At 39.9% G+C, this 20,236-nt stretch overlaps 1 protein-coding gene across 1 annotated transcript in view; it reads right to left on the bottom strand.

The window, feature by feature from the left end:
* Positions 1–1,298: 1,298 nt before the first annotated feature.
* LOC103512380 (juvenile hormone epoxide hydrolase 2) overlaps positions 1,299–20,236 on the bottom strand; it is a 24,590-nt gene continuing 5,652 nt past the window's right edge. The window contains exons 3-8 of the mRNA XM_017445385.2: positions 12,250–12,442; positions 11,599–11,759; positions 10,825–11,012; positions 9,696–9,895; positions 7,946–8,192; positions 1,299–2,146 (exon numbers count right to left, since the gene is read on the bottom strand). Coding sequence (XP_017300874.2) covers positions 1,852–2,146; positions 7,946–8,192; positions 9,696–9,895; positions 10,825–11,012; positions 11,599–11,759; positions 12,250–12,442 — 1,284 coding nt within the window. The 3' untranslated portion in view covers positions 1,299–1,851. The remainder of the gene's footprint in view (positions 2,147–7,945; positions 8,193–9,695; positions 9,896–10,824; positions 11,013–11,598; positions 11,760–12,249; positions 12,443–20,236) is intronic.

The following is a 20,236-nucleotide window of genomic DNA, read 5'->3' as shown; positions in this document are numbered from 1 at the left end:
AATTTGAAATACTTGAAAAATTCAACAAAACCGCCGAATCCGCCGATGCGCTGATAAGAACTTTTTGTAATTTTGTCTTTTGTGAGTTTTGTGGGGGCTTCTAAATTAAATCTGTACTCAACTTCTCTGTAAGTTTTCTTGTGCTGATAAAGAGAGAAAAACCAAAGTGTTCTCTAAGAAAAGATCTCTGATTTAAGACAAAAACAATCTGAATGAGGTACCTATATCCCTTCTGTGTCCTAATCCTAGCCACAGATTTCTACCTAGATATTTGAAAATGGGTAATATATGGTCCCACCAATGACAGGGGTTTCTCTAAGAACAAACCAGTTTGCTTGAGGTTGTTATATCTACAATGAGAGATCTACAAAGTCACTGGTTGCACAGGTACCTACCCTATATGTGACCACAAGGGTCAAACTTTGCAGTCAACCCTGGCATGCATTGGGCAATAATTCCAAAGCCACCAACAATACTCATTGGCTATGAATCGTTTAAGACAAAAACAATCTGAATGAGGTACCTATATCCCTTCTGTGTCCTAATCCTAGCCACAGATTTCTACCTAGATATTTGAAAATAGGTAATATATGGTCCCACCAATGACAGGGGTTTCTCTAAGAACAAACCAGTTTACTTGAGGTTGTTGTATCTACAATGAGAGATCTACAAAGTCACTGGTTGCACAGGTACCTACCCTATATGTGACCACTGACCACAAGGGTCAAACTTTGCGGTCAACCCTGGCATGCATTGGGCAATAATTCCGAAGCCACCAACAATACTCATTGGCTATGAATCAAACAGTTAGGTGGACATACCTTGTCTTGTCACGGAGATACTCCAGTCAACTCTCACCAAATATCAAGCAGCCTGGCCATATTGTTGACTTTCTAAAGAAGTAAGTATACTAACTTGATCTTATTGCACTGAGAGCTCTTTTTTTATAACCTATGATTTACAATCGTTCATGTTTGAGACTTGAAAGAAGTAAGTATACTAACTTGATCTTATTGCACTGAGAGCTCTTTTTTTATAACCTATGATTTACAATCGTTCATGTTTGAGACTTATTTAAATTGATTGTATCAATCACTAGGGTTTTAATAGCAGGGGTTTACAAGAGTGAGAGTGATGGAGAGAAATGAGTCCTCAAGTCCTTAAGGTAAAGTATGACAGAGGCAAGGAAGTAATGTAGAAAAGAGAACTATGTGTCCTGTGTCTGTAAGTTATGCTGCCAATAGAAGTACAAATAAATAGATGCTTTATTTATTACAGAAAAATGAAAACGCTTGACATTTTTCATATTCACAGGGAATTGTGTACTATTTTATTGTGTCAGTAGAATTCTCACTTTCAATTGACGGTGGAGCTACGTTGTACTTTTTGTAGTAGAAACGAAGTTGTATAGTAGACATTTCTACTGAACTGTCATCACTTCCTTGAATAATTTATTGAAAGTTGAAACCCCAGAATCCCACAGCAAAAAATACAATTTTACTCTTTTCGCCCTCTCCTCAAAATGCCACCTTAATGGCTTCACCGTTCTTCCTCTTCTCTCTCTCTATTCTTATTTCACGTTATCTTCCCTTGTTTTTCTTTCTTCCCTCTTTCCCCTCTCATATTCCCCACTGCCCTACAATTCTTCATTCTCTTTCCTCGCTCTCTTCTCTTCCTCCCTCTTTATCTCCTCCTCCACTCGCCTCAACTCTTCCTCTTCCCTCTCCACGACTTTCACTTTGCCCAGAAACTCGAATATATCGTCCGCCAACAGTTGCGGCTCTTCCAAAGCCGCAAAGTGACCCCCGCGGGCCGGATGTGTCATCTGAATGAGGCGAGGGAACTTTTGCTTCAGTATAAACTCGGACTGGTAGGTTTCCTCGCTCTCTTCTCTTCCTCCCTCTTTATCTCCTCCTCCACTCGCCTCAACTCTTCCTCTTCCCTCTCCACGACTTTCACTTTGCTCAGAAACTCGAATATATCGTCCGCCAACAGTTGCGGCTCTTCCAAAGCCGCAAAGTGGCCCCCGCGGGCCGGATGTGTCATTTGAATGAGGCGAGGGAATTTTTGCTTGAGTATAAACTCGGACTGGTATGCGAGCTCGTGCGGGAAATTGATGCAGCCGGTGGGCACGTGCGTGGGAATCCTGAAATAGAAGGGAATTTTTCATTTTATTTTTTCAATAATGCTCAGTTCCAAATATCTGATAGGTCAAAAGTTCAAAATTGAGGGCGGAAGAGAAGAGAGCAAGGAAAGAGAATGAAGAATTGTAGGAAAGGGGGGACATTTGAGAGAGGAAAGAGGGAAGAAAGACATAAAATGCAAAGAGAATAAGAAATTGAAATGAGAGAAAAGTCTGACTTCAGGTAAAACACCCAATAATTGTTATTGTACCAATAATCGTCACAATTTTTTCCCCTCCATAAATGAATGGCTAACAGGCAGAGCGGATTATTATGTTAAGGCGGTCTCTTCCTGATCCCTTGTGTGCCTCGTCCATTTTATTTTAGGACTATTGCACTGCAAATAATTATGGTGATAGTTTCATTACCTCATCAAACCGAGGAGGGTCTGCGTCTTATTCTGGGTCTCCGCGTACATGCGCACCGAGCTGGTGATCGTCTGAGTGACCCAGTATATTGTGACGTCATCAAGTACATCTTCTAGTCTAACCCGGTCTGATATCACCGCCCCGTTGGGACCTCGGGATAGGAATGTGTAGTCATCGTGTGTCCAAGTGATGAATTTCTCGATGATGTAAGCGGCTAAACCCGCTGGAGAATCCGTGAGCCCGACACCTGATGGAAAAGGTGATGAGATGAGACACACGATGGTCATGCACAACTTTCTAATGAGAAAACTTTAACAAATTATAAAAAAAAAAAAAAAAAAAAAAAAAAAAAAAAAAAAACAGATAGAAACGAGATTTCATAAATAGCAGGGATCTTTCCTGTAAAGATTCTCAATTAAAAACTCTATTCTTAAAACCATATACATTTAAGTCCCTGTTTATACTGCTGGGGTAAAGGGACATTTTAGTCCCATTCGATCAAGATAACCAAGGCTAAACAAGGTATTCTATTCCATTCACTCTTTTTCCCCCTTTTTAGAAGTCTTGTGGATTTGAACAGAGCCGGAGTGGCTCTTATGGAGTTGGTGTTTGATCCAGATTTGAGTGATGGGGAAGAGGCCGCAGCCCTGGTGAAAGAATTAATTCTAATCCTCCAATGTTTGGGCACCAGCACGTGCAAAATGCAAGGTAAAGTCACTAGCGATAGGCTTATTAGCCTTCATAGTCGCGCGACTTTTCGTAGCACGGAACCGCATCATGCCGCCTGAAAACCCAAACCTGCGATAATAATCTGAGCGCCAGGCCAAGTTTCAGGAGCACGCCTGTGTAACTTTACGTACATACCTCTCATAATCTTGGAGACCTACATATGTCGCGCAACTCCAGTGTGAGATGTCCCTATGATGTCCCATAGGTTTGAATTTTCAGGCGGCATTTTGCAAATCCGGCCTACCAAGTCGTGTGACTGTGCTTCCAATGTGCGGCAGTCCTTTTTCGTAAAAGCTTCATCCATCCTTTAGGGCTGTTTGCCCCTGCACCTAAGCCTCGGAGTGGGCGCGGTAGGCCTTTTTTTTAATTAAATAATTTTTAATCTTTATTTCAAAAGAATAGGTACATAACATACATACTTCTCCTCCCAAGTTACTATTGTAACTTCTAAGTAACTTCTTACTTTGGTCTCCTGTCGATTTTGAATTACAGAGGGTGCGCTCCGAGTAGACGCGAACGTTTCCGTGCAGCGCCGAACCGACACGAAGCTGGGCACTCGGTCCGAAGTGAAGAACATCGGGAGCATTCGCGGTGTTGCCAACGCAGTCAACTTTGAGATCGTCCGTCAGGTAGCGCTGCTGGAGCAAGGGGGCGTGGTGGTGAATGAGACGCGGGCGTACGATGCGGCAACTAAACGTACGGTGTCCATGCGTGATAAGGAGAATATACAGGTAAAACCCCGATCACACTTCAAAACATTATCTTTGAGTTTGACACTTTTGAACCTATTATGCATATAAAAACATCTTTGAGTTTACAGTTTTGATCCTATAATGCGTGTTAAAACATCTTTCTCGTTCCCACTTCATAATATGATCATCTTTGAGTTTGACACTTTTGAACCTAGTATACATGTTAAAACATCTTTGAGTTTACAGTTTTGAAGTTAGTATGCGTGTAAAAACATGTTTGAGTTTACATCTTAAACCCCGTTCCTACTTGTCGTTCGGGAAAAAATTGTGTCGTGTGTAGTGGGAACACTCTCATTTAAATTCTGGTGTGTAGTGAAAACAATCTCATTTAAATTCTGCAGTATAAACGAGGTATGTTCTATTTCCTATTCTATTCTATTCTATTCACAGGATTATAGGTTTATGCCGGATCCCAATCTTCTACCTCTACGAGTATCCAAATCTCTCATCTCATCACTCCAGTCATCTCTGCCCGTGTTACCCGTACAGCTTAGAGATCAACTGAGAGACAAGTACCAGCTTAACCCCGATTTCACCAATATATTGAGCGTAAGTTAGAATCATAATACCTAGGTACATGAATTATTTGTGGTAAATCTCAGAGCCTCTTTAGTCAGAACTGAAAGACAAGTACCAGCTTAATCCCGTTTTCACCAATATATTGAGCGTAAGTTTTAAATCTGAAATCACAATACCCAAATGAATTATGTAGTTGTGGTGAAGCTGAGACCCTCTTCATTCTCAACTGAGAGAAAACCATCAGCTTAACCCCGATTTCACCAATGTATTGAGCGTAAGTTTTAAATCTACAATCATTCATAACATTATTTGCGGTAATTTTAAAGAGAGGTTTGTTAGAAGGAACTGTAACAATGGAGAAATATGGGTTGAAGGAACTTAAGAACGGAGGTCTTATTGTCCCACAATCGAAGAGAAGACAAAATAAAAACCCAGCCGTTCCAAGAACGAACATTCTTCTTCTGTTTTTTAACCTCTTAACTTTGTTAATTTTTCTTTATTTATTTTTCTTTGTGGTAAATCTCAGAGCCTCTTTAGTCAGAACTGAGAGACAAGTACCAGCTTAACCCCGATTTCACCAATATATTGAGCGTAAGTTTTAAATCTGAAATCACAATACCCAAATGAATTATGTAGTTGTGGTGAAGCTGAGACCCTCTTCATTCTCAACTGAGAGAAAACCATCAGCTTAACCCCGATTTCACCAATGTATTGAGCGCAAGTTTTAAATCTACAATCATTCATAACATTATTTGTGGTAATTTCAAAGAGAGGTTTGTTAGAAGGAACTGTAACAATGGAGAAATATGGGTTGAAGGAACTTAACAACGGAGGTCTTATTGTCCCACAATCGAAGAGAGGACAAAATAAAAACCCAGCCGTTCCAAGAACGAACCTTCTTCTTCTGTTTTTTAACCTCTTAACTTTGCTAATTTTTCTTTATTTATTTTTCTAGCGCGACAATCACTTGCTTTCGTTATTCTACAAGATTATGCATGACAACCCATCCAGAAGCCCTAGAGCTGTGGCTACTGTGCTTGTGATACACCTGTTGGCCATTGTCAATCAACATGATCTAGATCTGGATGAAACGTAAGTCTGCCCGAATTGTTTAGAGGAAATTTTAAAGAATAGACCAAAATGTTACGCAGATTACAGAAAAAATCGAAGAGGTTTGACAGAGGGAATTGTAACTGCTACAAGGTCTTATCTTCCCGAAATCGTAGGAAGAAGAAAGATAGGATAGGAGAAAGCCAGCCCTTACGAACTTTTCCGGTCAGGATAAAATCCGCCCCGGGCGGGAATCGAACCCGTGGCCTAGCGCTTACAAGGCAGACGCGCTATTAATCAAGCTAACCAGGCTGGCTAACGAGTTGTTCTGTCTATGTATTTTCCTTGAAATTCCGAGTTCAAACTTGGATCTCAGTTCGTTCAGTCATCTTTCTCCCAAACACTTTGTGGTGTTGCTGTTTTGCTGCCCGAAGACTGCTGGAGTAAAGGTACTTTTCAGTCCTATGCGAGCAGTATAAGTAAGCACTATTATTTATTATTATCAGAAACATTGACCCTGCACAACTGGGCTCCCTCATTGACCAATGGAAAGCAAACATCATCACAGCCAACGTCATAAACCTTCTCCTTGAGAAGATAATCATTCAGCAAGACCTTCGTCCCATACCCGATATCATTCGCGCCGAAAACCTAGTCCAAATCAGCGATCCCAACGAAATAACCCATATCGTGCAGAGGTATATCAAGGATAACGCAGAGTTGGTTCGCACCTACCGGAAGAAAAGTGAAAAGAAGCGGGTGAAGATTTTTGCCAACATGCTACGCACTCTGGCGGAGGGAAGTGGAAACACGCTCAATATGGCGCGTACTAAAGAAGTACTGGAGGAACTGTTGGGGAAGAGTGAGAGTGATGGAGAGAAATGAGTCCTCAAGTCCTTAAGGTAAAGTATGACAGAGGCAAGGAAGTAATGTAGAAAAGAGAACTGATTTTAATATGCACTGAAGAGGGTGGAAGGGGACCGAATGTGGGATTCGAAAAAAAGTCACAATTACTCGGTATAAATAAATGTAAAAGAAATAACTTATACTCTTCACTGGGTTATTTCTTTATAAGTTATTTCTTTTACATTTATTGTTATGGAACTTCACAAAGTTACTGAGTCTTCCATCAAGATATTACTCGGTATATTCGTTATGAAATGTTCTTGAAGATTTTCCGAATTAATCGAGTCCGGAATTTTGTGTCCTGTGTCTGTAAGTTATGCTGCCAATAGGAGTACAAATAAATAGATGCTTTGTTTATTACAGAAAAATGAAAACGCTAGACATTTTTCATATTCACAGGGAATTGTGTACCTAATTTTATTGTGTCAGTAGAATTCTCACTTTCAATTGACGGTGGAGCTACTTTGTACTTTTTGTAGTAGAAACGAAGTTGTATAGTAGACATTTCTACTGAACTGTCATCACTTCCTTGAATAATTAATTTATTGAAAGTTGAAACCCCAGAATCCCACAGCAAAAAATACAATTTTACTCTTTTCGCCCTCTCCTCAAAATGCCACCTTAATGGCTTCACCGTTCTACTCTTCTCCTCTCTCTTTCTTATTTCACGTTATCTTCCCTTGTTTCTTTTCTTCCTCTTTCCCTCTCATATTCCCCACTGCCCTACAATTCTTCCATTCTCTTTCCTCCGCTCTCTTCTCTTCCTCCCTCTTTATTACTCCTTCCTCCACCTCGCCTTCAGACTCTTTCTCTCTCTCCCACGACTTTCACTTTTGCTCAGGAAAAACCTCGAATTATATTCGTCCGCCAACAAGTTTGCGGCTCTCTTCCCAAGGCCGCAAAAGTGGGCCCCCGCGGCCGGATGTGTCATTTGAATGGGCGAGGAGATTTTTTGCTTGAGTATAAACTCGGACTGGTATGCGAGCTCCGTGCGGGAAAATTGATGCAGCCGGTGGGCACGTGCGTGGGAATCGCTGAAATAGAAGGGAATTTTTCATTTTATTTTTTCAATAATGCTCAGTTCCAAATATCTGATAGGTCAAAAGTTCAAAATTGAGGGCGGAAGAGAAGAGAGCAAGGAAAGAGAATGAAGAATTGTAGGAAAGGGGGGACATTTGAGAGAGGAAAGAGGGAAGAAAGACATAAAATGCAAAGAGAATAAGAAATTGAAATGAGAGAAAAGTCTGACTTCAGGTAAAACACCCAATAATCGTTATCGTACCAATAATCGTCACAATTTTTCCCCTCCATTAATGAATGGCTAAGAGGCAGAGCGGATTATTATATTAAGGCGGTCTCTTCCTGATCCCTTGTGTGCCTCGTCCATTTTATTTTAGGACTATTGCACTGCAAATAATTATGGTGATAGTTTCATTACCTCATCAAACCGAGGAGGGTCTGCGTCTTATTCTGGGTCTCCGCGTACATGCGCACCGAGCTGGTGATCGTCTGAGTGACCCAGTATATTGTGACGTCATCAAGTACATCTTCTAGTCTAACCCGGTCTGATATCACCGCCCCGTTGGGACCTCGGGATAGGAATGTGTAGTCATCGTGTGTCCAAGTGATGAATTTCTCGATGATGTAAGCGGCTAAACCCGCTGGAGAATCCGTGAGCCCGACACCTGATGGAAAAGGTGATGAGATGAGACACACGATGGTCATGCACAACTTTCTAATGAGAAAACTTTAACAAATTATAACATTGAAATTGAAATATGTCTTATAAGTTATAACCTGTGAGATTTTCCAATTTATATCATGCATATGTATACCTCAACATCATTATGGACTATGGTCAGCTCGACACTTTTGAGGAAGATATTAAGAGGTTCGATAGAGGGAACTGTAACAATGGACGTCTTGTCGTCCCGAAAAAGAAAAGGACAGAATATGAGAAAGGCAGCCTTTCTGAAACGAAATCTATGTGTTTTTAGGATAAAATCCACCCCGGACGAGAATTGAACTCGCGACCTGGCGCGTACAAGGTAGGCGCCATACCCTCCAAGCTGACTAGGCTGGCAAATTTTATGATTGATTTCGTTACGGTATGTATACTATGTATCCATAGTTACGAAGGAGGAGGAGGAGAAAAGAAATTAAAAAATAATACCTAATCTTAGATGACAAATGGAATCCGAGCCATGAAATTGAGATCATACACAAGTGACAAATGAAATCAATCTACATAAACCTATAACCAACTAACCATCACAACATTTCTACTCAGCTAATCAATTATGTCAAACATGTGCTACAAAATTACAGGGTCATCCATCAAAGAAATCTTGTACCTATCCATTTGCCAATCTTTCTCCTTCCTATGCTCACTGAACAATCTGAGCGCTGACGTCACACTATTGGTCATCCAGTATACTGTGACGTCATCAAGTAAATCGTCCAATGACAAAGAGCGAGTCAGACCTCCGTCGGGTAGCGGACGCCATGTTGGATTTGTGCCTGACGCAAAGGCTTCTAAAATAAACGCAGCCAAACCTGCCGGCGAGTCTGACAGGGCGATCCCTGTGAAAATGTGCCGTGGAGAAGGTTGTATTTATATTTAAACTTACCTCACAGTAAAGTTAGGGTGGGTTTTACCAACCTTCTTTTTAGCCCCTAACTGCCTGTTAGCTTAACAGCCCTGGTAAAAAAACTATACAAATCAAATGGAACCTAACAGGGTGTTAACTTAACAGGCCTTCTAAGGGCTGTAAAAAAAGGTGAAACCCAGCATTAGTGTTTTATTTAAACTTTAGAAGTAGGAAATGTAGGTAGTCCCTTTATCTCAATTCAATAGTTAAACTTAGCTCATAAGTATTTAAATGCTCCTAATTCGTTATATATCTTAAATTGATCCTTTACCTCGATATATTAAAGCAAAGGTTCTCATAAGTCCAACTACAAATTATTGAAAAAAAAAAAAAAAAAAAAATATCTCGAAATATTTTGATGAAAGTTTAGGGTCGTTTTTCTGGCCGTATTTAATTTAAAATATTAACAATCATAAAATTCTAGTTGATTTGTTTGAAAAAAGTTTTTGTTATTAAAAATATAATGAAGAGAAGCACCTACTTCATGAAAGAAAAGAGATTTAGCTAAAAAGTAAAGAATCAAAAGTTGGTTCTTACCCACTGTATCAGGTTTGGTGACCTGGATGTGGAAATATCCGGTCTCCATTAGCATAAAGTCCACTACCTTACTGACAGGGTACATTCGGTGCGCATACTTCTCTTCTACTACCAGTGGTGGATATATGGCACCCACTAGATGTTTGAGCGTGGCCAGTGCCGTGTGCGCAACGCAGAGGTTGGAGTGCAGACCTTTGACACTGGAAGCGAAATTGAGAAAATTGGGAAAATCAAACATAAGAATATGAATTTTATTGTGAAGGTTAACATATGGTTAGCATATTTCAATGTGTAATATCACTTCACACGTTTGTTGAATGGTCGAGGGGATTGGAACACATCACATGCCTTCAGGCACACTCCATTTTTCAAGGGTCTAGGTTTCCCTTGCCCTTGGGATCAATTTGAGCGTGGCCAGTGCCGTGTGCGCAACGCAGAGGTTGGAGTGCAGACCTTTGACACTGGAAGCGAAATTGAGGAAATTGGGAAAATCAATCATAAGAATATGAATGTTATTGTGAAGGTTAACATATGGTTAGCATATTGCAATGTGTAATAACACTTAACACGTCTGTTGAGTGGTCGAGTGGATTGGAACACATCACATGCCTTCAGGCACACTCCATTTCTCAAAGGTCTAGGTTTCCCTTGCCCTTGGGATCAAATTAATTTGAAGAAACCATTTACTGATGAAAATTTGTAATGAAACAATTCAAGCTATCGTGTGCATAAACCTTCTCATATTGTGACGCCAAATTAACTTACTTCTTGAGCGTGGCCAGTGCCGTGTGCGCAACGCAGAGGTTGGAGTGCAGACCTTTGACACTGGAAGCGAAATTGAGGAAATTGGGAAAATTAATCATAAGAATATGAATTTTATTGTGAAGGTTAACATATGGTTAGCATATTGCAATGTGTAATAACACTTAACACGTCTGTTGAGTGGTAGAGTGGATTGGAACACATCACATGCCTTCAGGCACACTCCATTTGTCAACGGTCTAGGTTTCCCTTGCCCTTGAGATCAAATTAATTTGAAGAAACCATTTACTGATGAAAATTTGTAATGAAACAGTTCAAGCTATCGTGTGGATAAACCTTCTCATATTGTGACGCCAAATTAACTTACTTTTCCGGATACAACGTTGCCATGTTGGCGGCAATGAAAGCCCCCCAATCTCCCCCTTGTACGTAGAACTGGGCGTGGCCTAGCCGGGCCATTAGTTTCTTCATGACGAGGCCCATCTGAGCCGCCCCTAGGCCGGGCCTAACAGCGGCATCCGACCAGCCGTAGCCTGGCAGGGAAGGAGCGATGACCTGGATGGAAGTGGAGAAAATAAAGAGGGATGCGCTATAAATGTACGAGTAGAATTAGAATGCATATGTTGCCAAACGAGAAGTTTTGTTGTTTGTTTTCCGTTTCCCGAAAGAAAGTATAAAAGGAGAAGTAAGATGAATCAAAGGAAAGAACTAAGTAGAGCAAACATAATGAGGGATGCGCTATAAATGTACGAGTAGAATTAGAATGCATATGTTGCCAAACGAGAAGTTTTGTTGTTTGTTTTCCGTTTCCCGAAAAAAAGTATAAAAGGAGAAGTAAGACGAATCAAAGGAAAGAAATAAGTAGAGCTTTTCTCATATCATAATATTGCAGCCGACTCTGAAGGCCAGACGGCCCTAATTTAAGGTATTAATGTAAACTTTAAGCGATGAGTGGTGTATTCAACGTACTAAGGCCGGTAGCCACTTTTTTCTCAGCCTCCGCTCCTTTTAGAATTTATATCAGAAACCTAACCAACGCCTTTCAAAGACTTTTGAAAGAGCGACAATTTCAATTCAACCTATTGAAAAAGAGGGGTAATACCTCTTCGACCTACTGAAAAAAAGGCCAATATGTACGAACCTCGAACACGAAATCCTTGTCCTTGCGGGGTGTCGTCAAGAGGGGAATGATTCCTTGGAACTCCTTGACGGAGCCAGGCCATCCGTGCAGAATGAGTAGAGGATAGACCTTGATAGTGGCGGGAACTTTGGGCGTAACTCGGATGAAATGAATGTTGAGACCTGCCGGATGATTTTTAAAGGGGTTTGATGTCATTGTATAAATGTATGACGTTGAAGGTATTTAGTGACGGCGGCTTAGCTCTCTATTTTTGGTGACAAGTCCCCTGCAGTTTAACGTCACTGTATAACTGCTGAGGTTTTCAATAGCATGGATATTTTACCCTACATTTGGTGACACGTGCTTACTCACATTAACCTCGCCCAGCCTGAGTGAGCTCAGCACGAATTTGAGCAGATGGTCACTTATCCAACCACATAAAACGTCTGTGATCTATTGGGTATCGCCGGTATCTCGGTGGGTGTTGCAGAAGTGATTTCTTCCTACAAACCACAGACCCCCACCTCCAACCTATAATGTTTGTCTACAGTCCACCCAACTTTAATTTTTATACCCCAACAGGGATCGAACACAAGGCTAGTGCACTACGGGGACAATTTTTTACGGCTTTTTAAGTGGCAGGGTTCTTCGTGCACAAATTCGAATACCTACCAGAAATTTGAGTTTTGAACTGAGGGAACTTGTTGAAGGCCGCCTCGAACTTTCGCCAGTTGTAATTGTTGGCCCAGTAGTCCAGCACTACTTTCAGATAGTCTGAATTGAACCCATACTCAAATCCTACTCCTTCTAGTGGAGGTGTGAGGGTGTTAGTGGATCTGATACGAGTCTTCAGATCGTTCAATACCTGGGACAAGAAAAAGGAATATTGACTAATTAGTGGTTCAGTAAAGTAAGTAAGTAAGCGGTTCAGTAAACTCGCTCAGAAAAAAAGTTAAAAATGGCTTCCACGGAGCTTCCAAAGGTGTGATTTAGCCCAAACTTGAGGGAGTAAATGTCCTTTGGGTGTTCAACAAGGCCAAAGGTAGAAATACTACCGTCACGTTACATCACGCCACATGACGTGATAGTAGTGTGTTCCTACCTTTACTCATTACAGGGCCTACATAAAATAATGAGCCGTAGGTATGTGTGTTTCGGATGCATTGTCTGCCACTTCCATTTTTGGGCAGGGGACCTTAAACAGAGAGTAGACTGGCGTCCAGTTGGACTATAAGCAGGGAGAAGAACAGCTAACCCTAACCAGCCTAGCTAGCTGGCAGTTTTTCAAAGTTTTCTCTCTGTTTTAAAGAATAAGCACAAGGCCTCACGATGCGATGGTTGACTGTTGTTCAGGACGAGTCAATTAAACATGGCTAGAGACCATCACCCCGGTGTATATTAGCAGATACAACAGGATATCTTTTCTTTAGGTATTCACATTCATTTAGTTAGGTAGGTAAGTACCATTTGTAGGTATCTTATCTTGTGTTCAAAATAAACAATATAGGCAAATTCACACAAAAATCTACTTTTACGTTTTGCTTGCTTGGGTTAAAAGAACAAGGTTCAAGGTCCCAAGTACAAGGTTGTGCTTCTTTTTATAAACACGGTTCAATAGATGAACTCCGGGGTAAGTACTTTATTCCCATGGAGAACAGTGAGAACACAAAAAAAAAAATTACCTAACCTACTGAGGAGAAAACCGAGTACTAAAGGAGGAATAATGTAAACAATCGGTCTGAATATACTTATAAGCGGACTGAATATTTTACTGAATAGCATTCTGAACAAGAAAAACATCGCACATTATCAAGCAGTTGTATGTACGATCAATTTATCACTAAAAATACATCCCTCAGGCCCGAATTTATAGAGGGGCAGGAAGACAAATGTGCGAGTTCCCGAACTACCAGTGAAGTTGAGCAACGTCGAGAGTGATTGGTATCTGGACTGGTGACTATCTGGAACTTCACTTGCCGCTGGCTTATGCGAGGTGTATTCAGCTTTTTGAGAGAGAGAGCTATGGACGCCTAGACAGATAAAGACAACAGGTATTTTTCTCAGACCAATTCTATCATTTCCTGGTTGCATTTTCATCTGAGTGAGGAAAAATCTTGAAAAACTAGATAGAACATTTTTTTAGAGTTAACGCGGTAAGAGATAAGAAAAGGCTTCAAGATGTATTATGTATAGGGCGCTCCCTAAATTGGGGATTCGTATTGCGATGTACATCTAACTCTGGCCCTGGCGTATAGGGAACCTACAAATCAAGATCAAGTTGAGGAAAAACTTGAAAAACTAGATAGAACATTTTTTTTGGAGTTAACGCGGTAAGAGATAAGAAAAGGCTTGAAGATGTATTATGTAATGAGGAAAAACTTGAAAAACTAGATAGAACATTTTTTTTGGAGTTAACGCGGTAAGAGATAAGAAAAGGCTTGAAGATGTATTATGTATAGGGCGCTCCCTAAATTGGGGATTCGTATTGCGATGTACATCTAACTCTGGCCCTGGCGTATAGGAAACCTACAAATCAAGATCAAGTTAACTAACCTAAGGTTGAGTTCAATGACAGGGTGTTTCAAACAACCAAGAACACTTGGTATAAGGTTTTCCGAAATAAGGAAATGTGGATACCCTGTATAAACTAAATATTTATGATATTATCATTATCAAGGTACAATTCTGTTAAAAAAAAAAAAAAAAAAAGATGGAGAGATAAAACAGGACCCATTTTTGATTTGAGCTAAGAAAGAATGCTATACAAATTGGAGAGAGAAAGAGAGAGAGAGAGAGACTAACAAGTAACATCCCAAGTTGATATTTTTATGAACCAAGGACACTGGGGTTCTAACTCCCAGGTCAAACTACTTGGTACAGATGTTGAGCTACAGTCCATATTACTAACTAAGTACAGTCGAACCTGTCTAAGTGGGAATCCAAGGGACCGACAATTTATGCTGTTCGAATAGGACTAGAGGCTCTCTTTATACCAGCAGTAGGTACCTATCTCTTTCTTTTTTGGCTTAATTTAAAGTGGCAGGATTCTCAAGATTGACCTCTTCCACCCAACCACCTGTCTTTCTCCCTCTCTCTCTAATACAATTAAAAAATACCTACCTTAGCTGCATTATACCGATCTCTATCACAGTCGAAGAGGAATGTGTCAAAAATGGACATGTGAGCACAGTCCCACATTGTGGTCAGGTAGGTCTCAGAGAACTGAAAGTGGGATGGGTACTGCTGGAGAAGCTGCCAGACACAGTCGAGAAATAGAAGTAGGAGTGGGGACTGAAACGAGACAATGATTTGGATATTGTATCTGACTTAGCAAACTTCGTGAACGAGTGGGTATCACACTAGGCTTGCACGCTGGATGTTCTGGTCACGATTTCCGGTGGGGTCAAAGTTTGTCGGCGCTATGCTTGAAGTTTGAGGTGCCCCAGCCTCGTAAGGACATTAAGGACAATTGAGTAGTTCTGCTACTTTAATTGAGTAGTGACCGGTGGCAGCATTTACATTAACAATGTAAAAAGATTGTAGCGGCCCTGGCCAGATAATATTTTTGTGTCAGTCTGGTTCAAAATAAATTTGAGAGCAACAGCTCTGCCGCTTTGCTGAGTTACCCTTTGAAAATAGTGTTACCACCTTAGGACATACAAGTCCAAGATGACCAGTCAAGGAAACTCTACAAGATAATTGAAATATGGAAACTGATTGCAAAGGAGGCACAGTAGGTAATGCTGTGATATCCACAAAAGTTGTGAAAAAGCTCTGCTTTACCACAAAGAAATTGAGATTTGTATTTGATTTGATCATTCGATTGACATTTTAAATTAATCCAATGGAAACTGATTGCAAAGGAGGCACAGTAGGTAATGCTGTGATATCCACAAAAGTTGTGAAAAAGCTCTGCTTTACCACAAAGAAATCGAGATTTGATTTGATCATTTGATTGATATTTTAAATTAATCCCCTTACCTGCTGAGCTTCTGGATTATACACATGACCAAGACGCGTACAGAAAGGATGTCCCATCACTACCCATTCTTTTTGGATTAGACTTTGAAACCCAGACCTTGTTCGGTAGAATGGATCCAGGAGTAATTGTACCAGACTAGATATCAAACAGCACATATCTCTGCCATCTCTCTCTGGTGGAAAAATTAAGAAACAATTTAAGTAATGATGATTTATTTTTAGGTTTGGTAAGTACCTATTATACCCAACTAACAGTGAAGATTTTACTGTCTCAAATTTGGAGAAGGATGACAGGATAGAAGAAAGCCAGCCACTCCCAGAACAAACCAGAAACTTTGTCTCTGGGTTTACAATAGGAACCACAAAGGATTATCCTTCAACTTACCTTGTAACACAACTGTAATATCTCTTTCTAGACTTCTAGCTGCTTCCACAGATTTGGTTAAACATTGACAGACATAGGTCAACCATTTTGATGATTCTAGAAGTGTTAAGAACTCTTTGTCTTGCACCCAAAACTGGTGTAGGCTGTCTGTAAGAAAATTACATGTATAAACATTAGATATATATAGGTATTTAAATTAATCTGATAAATCAATTTATTTTACTTTGGTACCTCATTGTCTTACATGGTAACATGACCTTGTATGTAGCAATGCAGCCACACTACCTATATGCTATAGGTACCTACTGCTGTAAATTTATATTTTTTGATAATGATAAAATTAGAGATAGATTCAAATTACCTGGAGTACAAAGGTCACGCAACTTATTGAAACTAGTTTCCAATTCTTTAGGAGAAGGAAGATCTTTGGCCAAGTCAAGAACTATTGGTTGTGTTAATTTTGGATGGGCTTTTCTAACTGTTTCCAGCATTATATTTTCTTGTACCCTGTCTGTGATGGTTGGAATAATATCTGCTGTACGGACTAGAGCAGCTCCCGATGAAGAACTCCAACACCACAGTGGAGGTCTACCACATCTGAAGTGTCTTGATGCTTCTGTTAGTTGCCAGTCGAGTACGGTTGAACTAGATTTCAATGGGTATTGAAGGCGTTTCTGATTTCAATGGGTATTGATATCATCGGCGTTCAATATTATTCTTATCTGCATGACTTAGAGTACTTAGACTATTCATGTGCTATACATGTGCCATTGAGTCAAGTTACATAACGTACGTAGTGGATAAAATTTATTGGCATCTCATCAATTTTTTTTCAAGACATTCTGAGCTTCAGCAATCACCATTTCTCCCAGTAACAACTTTGGACTAAGCTGCTCCAAGGATGAATCATCATGATTATAACCAAAAGGATGTGAGTCAGGACCTTCAATACCTATGAAACTTTTGAAAGTGCTGTGTCTCTTGCTACCTTCGGAGATGCTTAGTCTGAACTTATTCATTGTAACCTTAACTAAAGTTACATGGTTCGATCATATCCTCAGGAACGTTTGCTGCATAATACTGGGAATTTAGATGCACTTTAGATACCTAGGTGAAGGTAAAGAGGTTCTGTCTTATTTTTTATCTTATCACTTCACTTCCAAAAAGAAATTTTTTAATCAAATATCAAATAATCAAATTTTGAAATGGGGTGACCAAACGATTTTCGTATTCACGAGTTGTACACCACTAAGTACATATTTTTGACGCTAGAGTGCGCTAGAAACTTCATAATAAAGAGCATTTCACACGGTGCTCCATCGAAAAAAATCTGGTGTGAACATCACACGACTTTCTATTACATTAAGTCGGACAGTTCTAAAAGTTTCATCATTCGATTCCGCGTGAAAAATCACATGGGATCAACTATTCACTTGCTTATTTGGTAACGGTTCACAAATAAAAGGGAAATTTGTCGACACAGGGGAGTATCGAACCCGCAACTTCTCAAATGTAAGTCAGAGAGTTATCAGGGCCTCTTACACTAGATAAAATTGGATTTCAGAATAATAATCCAAAACACCATTTTTTACTTTTATCCTATAGGAAGGAAAGTAATGTAATCGGGTCAAAATTTCGATGGTCAGATTTTAGTGACGAAACACGTTTTGAGGTCCCTAGAGCCTAAATGCAAAGTTTCAGCCATTGGTCCGTGTGTGTGTGTCTGTGTGTCTGTCTGTAAACAAAATATCTCGAGAATGGTAAGAGCTAGAGACTTGAAATTTGGTATGTAGCTGTCAAATGTGACAAGGATGCGACACGAAACTTTTGGTTAAGACCGGTGCTACGGTTGGCGGCATTTTACCGCTTTTTGGCGGTTTTTGGTGTAATTTAACAATATCTCGGGAACGGTATAAGCTAGAAACTTGAAATTTGGTATGTGGTTCACTAATGTGACAAGGATGCAACACAAAACGTTTGTTTGAGATGGTTGCTGCGCTTGGCGGTATTTTGACCGCTTTTGACAGATTTCGACCGTTTTTTGGCGGTTTTCAGCTATAGCGACAAAACGGTTAGAGATATTGTAAAAGTTAGGGTAAAAGAACACTCAAATAAGCATCATTCAATAGGATAAGGAAAGTCGTGTGATGTTCACACCAGATTTTTTACTTTCTATTACTACAGTTTAGCGGAGCTATACTAGTAATGAAAGTATTGCAATCGGTCCAAATTTTCAAAATCGGGAAATGGTTGGAAATATCCGTTTTGGGATCCCCTGATGTCAAAAAAGTGATTTTTAGCCCATGGTCTGTACGTAACGTACGTACGTACGTACGTACGTACGTACGTTACGTACGTACGTTACGTACGTACGTTACGTACGTACGTTACGTACGTACGTTACGTACGTACGTTACGTACGTACGTTACGTACGTACGTTACGTACGTACGTTACGTACGTACGTTACGTACGTACGTTACGTACGTACGTTACGTACGTACGTTACGTACGTACGTTACGTACGTACGTTACGTACGTACGTTACGTACGTACGTTACGTACGTACGTTACGTACGTACGTTACGTACGTACGTTACGTACGTACGTACGTTACGTACAGACCATGGGCTAAAAATCACTTTTTTGACATCAGGGGATCCCAAAACGGATATTTCCAACCATTTCCCGATTTTGAAAATTTGGACCGATTGCAATACTTTCATTACTAGTATAGCTCCGCTATACTGTAGTAATAGAAAGTAAAAACGCGTATTTTATCAGGCATTTCAATCCTTGACAGCATTTGCTCCAATCTGATACCTACAAAGTAACTTTTTATCGTTTTATTTATGTAAGAAGGTCGGTCATCTTTTTATCTTATCAGTTATCACTCAAGTATATGTATAAGTAGTGATGTAATAATAATTTATTACAATGAAAGGTGTAGTTATTCTAGAAATCCATCAACTTGTGAACATGAAGGTTCCGAGAACGAACCTTCTCCGTTCAGGATAAAATCTGCCCCGGGCGGGAATTGAACCCGCGACATAGCGCTTACAAGGCAGACGCACTACCCTCCAGGCTAACTAGGCTGGCTTCGTCACTTGAAACCCGTTAAAAAGTAGATAAGTAAGTACATATATATGGTACTTAGCACTTTTTTTTCGTTTACTGATAAGCTGCTGAAGTAGGTGGTAGGTATACTTATCAACGTGATTAAGTTCGCCCTGGACGAGAATCGACCCCGCGACCCAGCGCTTACAAGACAGGCGCTCTACCCTTCAAGACTCTAAGCTAAGGCCAGTCACTCGATCATTATCAGGTAGACCTGACAGGTACCTACCTACGGCTGAAAATGTACGTCTGTCAGGTATACCTGACACCTGATAGTGAGTGGCTGACCTAACAGGCTGTCTTACTGATAAGAAAGCATGCAATGCCTCACTGAATAAACTGTTGCAGGAAGAGTGCATTGAACGGTTCCGCCTGTCAAGGTTGTAAATAAATCCGTCGGAAATAAATTCGGAAATATAAAATTTAAAATAAAACGTGAGTAACTTTTAGTACTAAAATTGTTTACAATAAAATCATTACTGTTCATCGCGAGTTTTTGGTTTCTAATTTTCCTTTTATATTTCAACCTATCGTTCAGATCGATCTACTTACCTACCAGGGCCTGATTCCACTAAAAATACTAAAATATGAAATAATTAAAGCTGGAAGTGTAAAGTTACAATACTTATTACTTAACCTTAATAACTCACCTACATTTTTTACTAAGGGCCGGGGCCAAATCAGGGTTTAAATTCAATTAAACTTGGTTTAAGTTTTTCTTGGATTAGGCAATATATGATTGGTCGATTTCAAAATTTTCAGCCAATGAGGTTGCCTAATCCTTAAACTTAACCGAATTTAAACTCTCATGGTGGGCCCCAACCATAAGAGATTTTTCCCTTGGTAAATCAGACAGAAAAGTAGGTATCTAGCTTATTAGATAAATACCTTTTAGTAGGTACGAGTATATAAAAAAAAAGTAAAAACTGTGTTTCTTCTTCTTTTTCTTTTATGGTGTAAGACGAAAAAAACTTGATAGGGAAGTTTAACGTTTCCTGAGTTATCTTGGATGGACTTATTTGTAACCAGTCTTCACTGTGAGGTTTTAGCGATCTGTTGTTCTAAAGACAGATCGATTGGCCTATCAACAGTTATTTTCAAAGTGTTTTCCTACATTCTAGTTGTCCTACATTATTACATTGTTAGAGGGTGGTATTGATGTTTTTTTGTTTTTTTT

This window comes from Diaphorina citri, unplaced genomic scaffold (assembly GCF_000475195.1).
Source record: "Diaphorina citri unplaced genomic scaffold, Diaci psyllid genome assembly version 1.1 scaffold832, whole genome shotgun sequence".
NCBI lineage: Eukaryota > Metazoa > Arthropoda > Insecta > Hemiptera > Psyllidae > Diaphorina > Diaphorina citri.
This window is presented reverse-complemented; position numbering and strand designations above follow the sequence as displayed.